This window comes from Micromys minutus (assembly GCF_963924665.1).
Source record: "Micromys minutus genome assembly, chromosome: 5".
Lineage (NCBI taxonomy): Eukaryota > Metazoa > Chordata > Mammalia > Rodentia > Muridae > Micromys > Micromys minutus.
The window spans coordinates 65,304,724-65,317,850 of NC_137974.1; the positions used below are offsets into that span (position 1 = coordinate 65,304,724).

The following is a 13,127-nucleotide window of genomic DNA, read 5'->3' on the forward strand; positions in this document are numbered from 1 at the left end:
AATAATATACACCTGTCAAAGGGGAGATTCAGCAAAAGGATATTGCAACTCTAAATATTTATGCAACAAATCTCCCTCTGGAGACTGATAGGAGAAAAAAGCTCCAGTAAGAGACAACAAGATCACCTAACATCACCAATAACAAGATGGCAAGAGGCAAGTGCAAGAACCTAAGCAAGGAAAAACCAAGACAGCCTGGCAACATCATAACCCAGTTTTAACAACACAGAAAATAATGGATAGCCTAACTCACCAGAAAAACAAGATTTAGACTTAAAATCATACTTCATGATGATGATGGAGATCCTCAAGAAGTGCATAAATAACACACTTAAAGAAGTACAGGAAAGCCAGGAGAACACACACAAACAAGTTGAAGCCCTTAAAGAGAAAATACAAAAATCACTTAAAGAGTTAAAGGAAAAAACAAACAAACAGGTGAAGGAACTGAAAATAGAAATGGAAACAATGAAGAAATCACAAAAGTTACAATTCTGAAATTGGAAAACCTAGGAAAGACATCGGGAGTTATAGTTGCAAGCATCACTAACAGAATACAAGAGATGGAAGAGAGAATCTCAGCAGAAGATACAATAGAAATCATTGACACAACAGTCAGAGAAAATGCAAAAATCAAAAATACTAACCCAAAACATCCAGGAAATCCAGGACATAATGAGAAAACCAAACCTAAGTATAATAGGTGAAGAAGAGAGGGAAGACTCCCAACTAAAATGCCCAGTAAATATCTTCAACAAAGTTAGAAAGAAAATTTCCCTAACCTAAAGAAAGAGATGACTATGAACATACAAAAAGCCTACAAACCCCAAATAGATTAGACCATAAAAGAAATGCTTCCCAACAGACAATAGTCAAAACAACAAATGTTCAAAACAAAGAATGAATGCTAAAAGCATTAAGCAGAAAAGAACAGGTAACATATTTCTTGAGTTCTTTGTTTACCTTGGATATTAGGCCTCTGTCAGATGTGGGGTTGGTAAAGATCTTTTCCCAATCTGTTGGCTGCCATTTTGTTTTCTTGACAGTGTCCTTAGCCTTACAGAAACTTTGCAATCTTATTAAGTCCCATTTGTCGATATTTGACCTTAGAGCACGAGCCAATGGTGTTCTGTTCAGGAAATTTTCTTCTATGCCTATGTGTTCTAAGGTTTTTCCTACTAGCTCTTCTAATAGTTTCATTGTACCTGGTTTAATGTGGAGATCATTGATCCACTTGCACTTGAGTTTTGTACAAGGAGATAAGAAAGGGTCTATTTTCATTCTTCTGCATGCCGAGTGCCAGTTGGACCAACACCACTTGTTGAAGAGGCTATCCTTTTTCCATTGAATGTTTACAGCTCCTTTGTCAAAATCAAGTGACCATATATGTGAGGGCTCATTTCTGAATCTTCTATTATTTTCCATTGATCCACGTGCCTATCTCTGTACCAGAGAATCAAACAATCCTATTAAAAAATGGGGTACAGAGCTAAACAAATGGCGGAGACGCATCTAAGGAAGTGCTCAACATCATTAACCATCAGGGAAATGCAACTCAAAACAACCCTGAGATTCAACCTCACACCAGTCAGAATGGATAAGATCAGAAATTCAGATGACAGCAGATGCTGGCTAGGGTGCGGAGAAAGAGGAACATTTCTCCACTGTTGGTGGGGTTGTAAGCTCTTACAACCACTCTGGAAATCAGTCTGGCGATTCCTCAGAAAATTGGACATAGTACGACCTGAAGACCCAGTTATTCCACTTCTGGGCATATACCCCAGAGACACTCCAACATACAACAAACTCACATGCACCACAATGTTCATAGCAGCCCTATTTATAATACCCTGAAGCTGGAAAGAACCCAGATGTCCTTCAGTAGATGAATGGATACAAAAATTGTGGTGTATTTATACAATGGAGAACTACTCAGCTATCAAAAACAATGACTTTATGAAATTCTTAAGAAAATGGATGCATCTAAAGAATATCATCCTGAGTGAGATAACCCAGTCACAAAAGAATAGACATAATGTGCAGTCACTGATAATTGGTTGCTAACCCCAGAAAGCTCTGGACACCCCAGAAACAACTTACAGACTAAATGAAGTTCAAGAGAAACAAAAGCCAAAAAAATAAAAAATCATTATGCTTAATCTTTACACACCAAGAAATCTTTGACTATTTTGAGGTTACATCTTGTTTTACATGTACTTTATGCACATTATAACTAGTAAGATTTTAAGGCATACTATCAAACCTTTAAAAAATCAAGTACTTACAAAAATGTATTCATATACTTTTATGCAAAAATGCTTTTAAAATCTGTACATTTATCTTTGTTTTTTTTTAAATAAAGTTCTTCAATTAAAAAAAAAAAAGAACACATAACATATAAAGGCAGACTGATCAGAATTACACCAGACTTTTCAACAGAGACTATGAAAGCTAGAAGATCCTGTGCTGACATCCTACAGACCCTAAGAGAACACAAATGCCAGTCCAAGTTACTATATCCAGGAAAACTATCAGTTACCATTGAAGGATAAACTAAGATATTCCAGGACAAATTTACACAATGTCTATCCACAAATCTAGCACTACAAAGAATAATAAATAGATAATTCCACCACAAAGAGAAAAATGTCTCCCTAAAAAAATCAAGACACTAATCTTCTTGCAAAAAAAAGCAACAAAGAAGAAAAACACACAAACATAATTCTACCTCTAACAACAAAAATATCAGGAAACAACAATCGCTATTCCTTAATATCTCTTAACATCAATGGACTTAATTCCCTATTAAAAAGACATAGACTATTATACTGGATACATAAACAGGATCCAGCATTTTGTTGTATATAGGAAACTCATCTCAGCAACAAAGATAGGCACTACCTCAGAGTAAATGTTTGGGAAAAAAAATCATTTCAAGCAAATGGTCCCAAGAAACAAGCTGAAGTAACTATCCTAATGTCAAATAAAAAAAGACTTTCGACCAAAAGTCAAAAAAAAAAAAAAAAAAGAAGGACACTTTTTACTCATCAAAGAACAGAAATTTATCACGATAAACTCTCAATCCTGAACATCTACGCTCCAAATACAAGGTCACCCACATTCAAAAAAGAAACTTCACTAAAGATCGAAGCATATATTGCACAACACACACTAATAGTGGGAGACTTCAACATTCTACTCTCATCAATGGACAGATCATAGAAGCAGAAACTGAACAGAGACACAGTGAAACTAACAGAAGTTATGAACCAAATGGGTTTAACAGACATCTATAGAATATCTCATCCTAAAACAAGAGAATATACCTTCTCAGCACTTCATGGCACCTTTGCCAAAATTGACAATATACTCTGTCATAAAAACAGGCCTCAACAGATACAAGAACATTAAAATACTCTCATGCATTCTATTAGATCACCAAGGGACTAAGGCTTCAATAACAATAAATACAACAAAAACCCACACATACACATGGAAGTTTGACAATGCTCTACTAAATCATAGCTTGTTCAAGGAAGAAATAAAAAAAGAAATCAAAGACTTCTTAAAATTTGATGAAAATGAAGGCACAACATACCCAAACTTATGGGATACAATGAAAGGAGTGCTAAGAGGAAAACTTATAGCTCTGAGTGCTGCCAAAAACAAATTGAAGAGAGCATTAACTAACACCCTGACCCATACCTGAAAGTTCTAAAACAAAAAGAAGCAGATACACCCAAGAGGAATAGACAGCAGGAAATAATCAAACTCGGAGCTGAAACTAACCAAATAGAAAAACAAAATACAAAGAATCAACAAAACTAGGGGCTGGTTCTTTGTGAAAAATCAACAAGATCGATAAAATCTTAGCCAGAGTAGCTAGAGGGCACAGAGAGAGTATCGAAATTAACAAAATCAGAAATGCAAGGGGAGACACAGTAACAGAAATTGAGGAAATTCAAGAAATCATCAGATCCTGCTACAAAAGCCTACACTCAAAAAAAAATGAAAAAAAACATCTAAAGGAAATGGACAATTTTCTAGACAGATACCAGTACCGAAGTTAAATCAGAATCAGATAAACCATCTAAACAGCCCCATAATCCCTAAAGAAGTAGATGCAGTCAGCAAAAACCTCCCCACCACTCCCCCAAAAGAAAAGCCTAGGATCTGATGGGTTTAGTGCAGAATTCTATCAGACCTTCATAGGAGACCTAACACCAATACTCTCCGAATTATTCCACAAAATAGAAAGAGAAGAAATACTACCAAACTCATTCTTTGAAGTCACAATTAGGCTCATTCCTAACCCTACAAAGAAAGAGAACTTTAGACCAATTTCTTTCATGAACATTAATGCAAAAATACTCAATAAAATTCTTGCAAACCAAATCTAAGAATACATCAAAACCTTCATTCACCACAATCAAGTAGGATTCATCCCAGAGACACAGGGATGGTTCAATGTAGAGAAATCCATCAATGTCATCCACTATTAAAAAAAAAAAAAAAAACAAGAACAAACTCAAAGGAAACAAAAATACATGATCATCTCTCTAGATGCTGAGAAAGCATTTGACAAAATTCAATGCCCTTTCATGTTAAAAGTCTTTAAAAAGGTCCGGAATTCAAGGTTCATACTTAAATATAGTAAAAGCAGTATACAGCAAACCAGTAGCCAACATAAAACTAAATGGTGAGACGCTTGAAGAAATCCCACTAAAATCAGGGACTAAACAAGGCTGCCCACTCTCTCCTTACCTATTCAATATAGTACTGGAAGTACTAGCCAAAGCCAGAAGACAGCAAAAAGAGATCAAAAAAATAAAAATTGGAAAGAAATGAGTCAAAATATCACTATTTGCTGATGATATGATAGTATAAATAAGTGACCCCAGAAATTTCACCAAAAAAACTTTTACAGCTGATAAACAACTTCAGCAAAATAGATGGATATAAAATTAACTCAAATAAATCAGTAGTCTTCCTCTACTCGAAGTACAAACAGGCTGAGAAAGAAATTAGAGAATCAACACCCTTCACAATAGTCACAAAGAATATAAAATACCTTGGTGTGACCCTTACCAACCAGTGAAGGATCTGTATGACAAGAACTTCAAGTCTCTAAAGAAGGAAATTGAAGATCTCAAAAGATGGAAAGATCTCTCATACTCATGGATTGGAAGGATCAACAATGTAAAAATGGCCATCTTTCCTAAAGCAATCTACAGATTCAATGCAATCCCCAGCAAAATTTCAACTCAATTCTTCATAGAGTTAGAAAAAGCAATTTGCAAATTCATTTGGAATAATAATAAACCATTCTCAACAATAAAAAACTTGTAAGGGAATCATCATCCCTGACTTCAAGTTGTATTGCAGATCAATCATGATAAAAATTGCATGGTATTGGCACAGAGACAGGAAGGTAGATCAATGGAATAGAATTAAAGACCTAGAAAAGAGACCACATACCTATGGTCACTTGATCTTTGACAAAGGAACTAAAACATTCAATGAAAAAAGGAATGCCTCTTCAACTAATGGTGCTGGCTCAACTGGCAGTCAGCATTCGGAAGAATGCAGATTAATCCTTTCTTAACTACTTGTACAAAGCTCAAGTCCAAGTGGATCAAAGACTTCCATATAAAACCAGGTGCACTGAAATTAATAGAACAAAAAGTGGGGAAGAGCTTAGAACATATAGGCACAGGGGGAAATTTCCTGAACAGAACACCAATGATTTATGCTCTAAGATCAAGAATCAACAAATGGGACCTCATGAAATTGCAAAGTTTCTGAAAGGCTAAGGACACTATCATTAGGACAAAATGGCAACCAATAGATTGGGAAAAGATCTTTACCAATCCTACATCTGATAGAAGGCTAGTATCCAATATATACAAAGAACTCAAGAACCCAAAGAACTTCATACTCTAGAGAATCAAAAAATCCTATTAAAAATGGGGTGCAGAGCTAAACAAATAATTCTCAACTGAGGAATACCTAATGGCTGAGAAGCACCTAAAGAAATGCTCAACATCCCTAGTCAACAGGGAAATGCAAATCAAAACAACCCTGAGATTTTACCTCACACGGTCAGAATGGCTAAAATCAAAAACTCATGTGACAGCAGATGCTGGTGTGGATGTGGAGAAAGCGGAACACTCCTCTATCATTGGCGGGACTGTAAACTGGTGCAGCCATTATGAAAATTAGTCTGGTGGTTCCTCAGAAAATTGGACCTAGTACTACCTGAGGACCCAGCTATACCACTCTCGGGCATATACCTAAAGGAAGTTCCAACATTTAACAAGGACACATGCACAACCTTGTTTATAGCAGCCTTATTTTTATAGCCAGAAGCTGGAAAGAATCCAGATATCCTTCAACAGAGAAATAGATACAGAAATTGTGGTACATATACACTACTCAGCTATCAAAAACAATATATTCATCAAATCCCTAGGCAAATGGATGGAACTTGAAGCTATCATCCTGAGTGTAGTAACCCAGTCACAAAAGAACAATTATAGTATGTACTCACTTATAAATGTATACTAGCCCAGTAAGCTTGGAATACCTAAGGAATCATCCACAGAATTTGCGAAGCTCAAAGAGAAGGCAGGTCAGAAAGCAGATACCTCAGTACTTCTTAGAAGGAAGAACAAAGCATTCCTGGGAGGAACCAAAGGGACAAATAGAGGAGCAGGGACTGAAGATAAGATCATCCAGAGACTGCCTCACCTGGGTATACACCTAATATGTGCCCAATAAACCCATTCACTATTGCTGATGCCACGTAGTACTTTCTGGCAAAAACTTGATATAGATGCCTCCTCAGAGGCTCTGCCAGAGCCATACTGATATAGAAGAGGATTCTTGAAACTAACCATCAGACTGAACACAAGGACCCCGATAAAGGAGGTAGAGAAAGAACTGAAGGAGTTGAAAGGGTCTGCAATCCAATGGGAAGAACAAAATTATCAGCTATCCAAATCCACCACAGCTCCCAGGGTCTAAAACACCAACTGGGAGAGACCCATGGCCCCAGATGCACATGCAGCAGAGGATGGCATTTTCTGATATCAGTGGGAGGACAGGCCTTTGGTCCAGCAAAGGCTCATTTTCCCAGTGTAAGGGAATGTCAAGGTGCTGAGGTGGGAGAGGGTGGTTGGAAGAGGGAGCACGTTCATGGAGGCAGCGGGAGGAGGTATGGGATTGTGGGAAAGGGATAACATCTGAAATGTAAATACAGAGAATTTCCAATAAAAAATTTCAGGAAAAATACTTTCTGGAGAAGAAGTATTTAATTGGGAATCAGAGAGATACTTATAAAGGAATAACTTATAAAGCTGTATAATTTTTATACAGCTGTATAAGATGCATGAGCATCATGAAGTCAGTAGTCGAATACTGCAAAACTATGTGATCAAAAATAGCTTCTAATAAAATATATTTATGTTCATTTATAATTATTCAAACTGTACTAGAAGTACATGCTAATTAATCACTGAAAAATAATTAGAAAGGTTTTCAGCTTCTTCTCAGTGAATATTTTAATCTACCTTGTCTTCTCACCATAAGACTCGATTTTCTAATTCTTTCCAGAGGATTCAGCAATTACCTGCATCTTTTACATCACAGTGCATTCAAAAAAATATATATACCACTCTCACCAACAGACATTCAGACTCACCCATCAGAGAGACCAGACAAAAACTAAACAAAGAAATGCTGGAGTTATTCATAGGACATTTCACCCAGACACAGGAGTATAGACTTTCTTCTCAGCAGCTCCCGGATCTTTTCTCCAACACTGATCCCCATACTTGCACACAGAGGATGTCTCCACAGATACAAGAAAATTAAAATTATACCCTGCATCCTATATGATCACCACCGGTGAATCAAAGCTGGATATCAACAACAGAAACAATAGGATGTATAGAAACTTACAGAAACTGAATAACACACTAATGACTGAAGTCAAAAACGTTTTAGAACTGACCAGGAACTAAAACACAACATACCTAAACCTAGGGGACACAATAAAAGGAGGCTCTAAGAGGCAGTTCATAGAGCACTAAGAGCTTCCATTGGCGAGATCTCATGTTAGTAACTTACTAGCACACCTAAAAGCTCTAGGACAAAAGGGAAAAATAACACCCAAAAAGAGTAGATGGCAAGACACAGGGTTAATAATCAATTAATTATATATGAATAGATCCCTTTCCCTTCCTTTTTCTTGATTGTTCCCGGACACCCCATTCCCGGTACACAGCCATCCTCCTTTTGACTGGGTTTAGTTCCTAACTGCACAGCACCACAGATATAAAAAGGAAAGGTGAAAATGTACGCATGGTTTCCCCAGTGACAAGTTAAATGATGATGCTTCCCTTTTGTTGATTTCTCATTTATCTCATGCTGAGGTCTTTATCGTGCCGGGCACAGGGACCCCAATGGAGGAGTTAGGGGAAAGACTGAAGGAGCTGAAGGGGTTTGCAACTCGATGGGAAGAACAACAATATCAACCAACCAGACATGCCCAGAGCTCCCAGGGACTAAACCACCAACCAAAGAGGGACCCATGACTTTGGCTACATATGTAGCAAAGGATGGCCATATCCTGCGTCAGTGGGAGGGGAGTCCCTTGGGCCTGTAGAGGCTCAATGACCCACAGGAAAACACTAAGGCAGGGAATGAGTGGGTGGGGGAGTAACCTCATAGGTTCAGGGGGAGGGGGAAAGAACAGGGGGTTGTGGAGGGAAAACTAGGTAGGGGAATAACATTTCAAATGTAATTAAATAAAATAACGTTTTTGTTTTTGTTTTTTAATTTTTAGAAAAGAAAGACTGTAAGAGCCAGAGAGTCAGAGTCTGCTGTGGGATTGTGTCTCCTAGTAATGTCAGAAACTGCACCCATAAAGTCTCATGGACATGACTACCCAAACGTGAGCTGAACATGAGGCTGTCTCAAGCCTACACAAAGAACTACAGGCACCAGCAGAAGGCCAAGAGTGAGAGAGCTGCTCTTCCAGGAGCACCATCTCGTTATCCCGAGCACACAAGTAACATTAAACAGCCTGAGAAAGTGACATTCGGGTTGTACATGTGCTCGTGTGTGCGCGTGCGTGCGTGCGTGCGTGCGTGCGTGCGTGCGTGCGTGCGTGCGTGTGTGTGTGTGTGTGTGTGTGTGTTTGTGTGTGTGTATACATAACAACAATTAATGGGGAAAGAGGGCCATACATTTGAAAAAGAGCAAGGAAAAGTATGTGAGAGGGTGTGTGTGTGTGTGTGTGTGTGTGTGTGTGTGTGTGTGTGTGTAAATAACAATAATAAATGGGGGAACGGGCCATACATTTGAAAGAAAGAAAGGAAAGGTATGTGAGAGGGTTCAGAGGGAGGAAAGAGACCAGAAAAAAAAAAATGATGTGGTAATATTACGACCCAAAAATTAAATTAAAAAGTAAAACAGAAATTTAGAGTTCGGCAGAAAAAAGGGGTCATTGGTGAGTGATTCCTTTTGCTTGTGATACTGTTCATTTTTGTCTGCTTTCCTTTGTCCTTTCTGCAATAACCAGACCTTTGTTTCTGTTTACTCCTCCGAGATAGTTTAGAGGAAAAGGAATTCTTTAAGCATATAAACATATCCATGGAGAATGTTTTTACAGTCACACCTGATAATTGTAGTCATTACGGGAGCTGTCTAACACATCACCCAAAACTACAGAGAAAATTAAAGCCTCTCCATCCGGTCAGGTTTTGTACTTCAGGCAAGTGTACCTCGTCTGGCATGTCACCACAGGCAACTCCAAGAAGACAGGGGAGACGTCGCAGGGGATCCTCGAGGCAGGTTTGGCCGTGCTCACCAGGTCTATCTCCAACTGAGACCCATTGCTGGGGTAAAGAATACTTCTCTCCAAACCTAAACACAGAGAAAGCTCAGGCCCAGACAATGCAGGGCAATGCAAACACTGGCCACAAGAGGGCAATGTAAGACATTGCGTCTGCCTGGGGATAAAATTAACGTTCATTTCCAAAGGCATTTACACTATTTTACAAAGTTCTATGAACCTTTTTTTTTTTTTTTTTTTTTTTTTTTTTTTTTTTTTTTTTTTTTTTTCTCGCTTCACGTCTGCCTACTCCTAGGAAAGAGGTTTTCAACCTTCCATGTGGCTTTGTGCTATGGTGGAAACGGACATGGTAAGGCATGGTTTGGGGGTTCCTAAGGTGAAATCTTTTGTAAGGGCAACCGCCAAGAGAGGGAGTGAATCCTCTGCTGTTCCCTTCCCAGTCAGAGGAGCATCCCTCGTGAGGATGCTGGTTCTACAGCGGCCTCTGCATCTGCAAAGACAGAGTTGGGTCTCTGCTTATCCGACCCTGTCCCTTCTTTCAAGCTGTTTTTGTCAAAGAAGTGAGGATTCATAATTCTTTGCGTTTTAGATCAGTAAATTCAACACTCAAATCCGGAAATGCCCGAACCTACCGTCAAAAACAACTGTGATCCATGTTCCCCCTGCAAGGCTACCTTCTGCAGGTTCAATGTGGAAACTCGAGCAAGGGTCTGTCGATAAGAGAAAATGCTGGTTGCGAAAGTTCTGTACTAGCACCTCCAGTATTTTAAAGCACCTTTAGCACGTATATACCATCCAGTGACCCTGTTACCAGAGTTTCTGGTTCAGAGTGTCCACTTCTAGTCAGGCATTATTGGTCCAGGGAGCATACCTTCAGAGTCCTGCTTTAAGGAAAATGGATGGCTCTCATTTTAGCAATTCAGAACCCTGATGTTCATCGGGACAGTTCTGAATTTCTGCTTCCCTTAGAAACGGTCTCAAAAATAAACTGAACCCACAATGCTTCTCTTCTCTTTTACACTCTTTATTCATTCAGCCACATTTAAATGTAAAGGCTATTTCTTATATCATATATTCCTACTTCCTGGGAAAAGGAAAAACTTATTGAGATAGGTTTGCTTCCCTCCTTCTCCTCCTCCTCTGGTTTTCTGTTTTGAGCTCCTTTGAACACATAATCAGAATAACTCCCCAAATGCACCCAAGGCATCCATGATTTTCGCCTTGAACAATCATAGACAGACTAAAGTGAGTAGTATAAAACTTTTGTTAGAAGACAAAGGGAATACAAACTTCAAATACTAGACTAAAATGGGTTTAATACTGTCTTTGAAGATATTCCCATGTCCTAGTCAAGGCAAAGCCACTTCAAGGAGGCTAGCAAAAGCCACCCAGTCCTCCATATGAAAATAAGCAACAAAAGGTGATATGTGTTATCCATAGAAAACTGCTTCATTTCCATGTCAAGAAATCCCGAGGATGAGCTAGGCATTCCCCGTGGACTAGCCCGGGGCACTATGTATAGAAACCATGTGGGTAGCTCACTGCACACCTAAGAATGGTGGGAACCCATTCTCATCAGCACAAAAGCCTTCCTCAGACTCCAGAGATGATTTCATACATTTATCCAAAAAAGACAGAAACGCATCATAGAGAAGTACAGAGGATTACAGATTAGGGGAAGGGTAGTTGTAGTACAAGCAGCCATTTGTCACCAAGACACAATCCCTTGGGGAAGATATAACAATAAAATGTAATAAGAATTCTATCTACTAGCCCAAAGGGGGGATTATATAAAAAGTCATTATTAAAATGTTTGAATTGTAACAGTAACCCCAACTGGCCATTAAAAGTTGACATATCTATTCATAACAATTAAACAAGTAACCTAAGTCACTAACCAGGGAGAACACAATTCTTATTTTAGATCCCAGAGCAGATCTTCAATACATCCTTCTAAAATGATGGTTTTACTTACATTTTCAGGGAGCAAGTAAAACTTGTGTATTTCCACAGTATAAAAGCAAGGTAATGTTTCCTTTACTGTTCTTAGTTCTCGAAGTGGCCTAGTGGTCTGACCTGTGCTCCATTCAAACACTTTCTACTTACTTGCTAAAAGTAGTACTTCAACACTCAGCAGCGAGATCAGCCAGGCAGGCATCCCGTCCGGTGAGCTCAGCTCTCTTGAGATTTCTCAGATATTAGAAGCATTTTTAGGGTTGACTGGTGTGATGTAGCTTTTGTGCCTTATGAAACAAAGTGGAGAAAAAAGTCTTTTCTGTCTGCCCATTATCAATGAGTTATATTGAAGCAGAAAATTAAAGAGATGATTTAACTTTGTGCTAACGCAACAAGTGTGGTTTTCACTGAAAAAGATCTTACACACACACATACACACACACACACACACACACACACACACACACACACACACACACACGGCACATGGAGGCCACTTCAGAAAGCCACAAATGGTGAGAATGTAGAGAACAACTTTCCTGGGGGAGCCTAGTCCACATCGACATGTCTACCCATAGGCTGTGAGAACATGGGAAGGAGGGAGCAGAGACTGGAAGAGCCAGAGGACCAGGAAGTTGGCTACAAAGTAGCATCTTCTAGATATGACAGGAAAGCCACACCTATGGAATCTCAACAATAGGGCTGCTTCAGCAAGTCCTGACCAATGACAACCAGTTGACATGCCAGCGTGGAAAGGGGAAAGCACACAGGACCTTCTCCTAGATGAAGAACTACTAGCAATTAAAAACTGCTGAGCTCATCACATTGTATTGACTTATTTATCCACATGTACTACAACAATAGCAATTAAAGAATAGGACTCTCCAAAAAAAAAAAAAAAAAAAGAAGAAGAAGAAAAGAAAAGAAAGAAAGAAAGAAAAAAACCATTACATTTACTCCTTACACACCAAGAAAATTTTGACTAATTCCAGGTTACATCCTGTTTTACATGTACTTTATGCTCATTGTAACTAGTAAGATCTTAATGCACACTATCAAACCTTAAAAAAAAAAAAGCCAAGCACTGACAAAAAATGTATTCGTATACTTTTATGCAAAAATGCTTAAAATTTGTACATTTATCTTTGTTTTTTAAAATAAAGTTCTTCAATTTAAAAAAAGAATAGGAAGCTGTGAGCTTAAAGGGGAGGGAAGGGGATGAGCTGCAGAGAGGAGGGGGGAAGGAGAGATGTAATTGAATTTAAAACAATTAAATAAATATATAAGGAAAGGATGTAGTACTATCTCCTCT

At 38.5% G+C, this 13,127-nt stretch overlaps 1 protein-coding gene across 1 annotated transcript in view; it reads right to left on the reverse strand.

Annotated features, from left to right (window-relative positions):
• PKHD1 (PKHD1 ciliary IPT domain containing fibrocystin/polyductin) overlaps window positions 1–12,017 on the reverse strand; it is a gene marked incomplete at both ends in the record, with an annotated part of 432,805 nt that extends 420,788 nt beyond the window's left edge. The window contains 3 exons of the mRNA XM_080917462.1: window positions 9,789–9,930; window positions 10,492–10,569; window positions 11,966–12,017. Of these exons, the coding sequence (XP_080773588.1) occupies window positions 9,789–9,930; window positions 10,492–10,569; window positions 11,966–12,017 (272 nt within the window). The remainder of the gene's footprint in view (window positions 1–9,788; window positions 9,931–10,491; window positions 10,570–11,965) is intronic.
• Window positions 12,018–13,127: the final 1,110 nt, after the last annotated feature.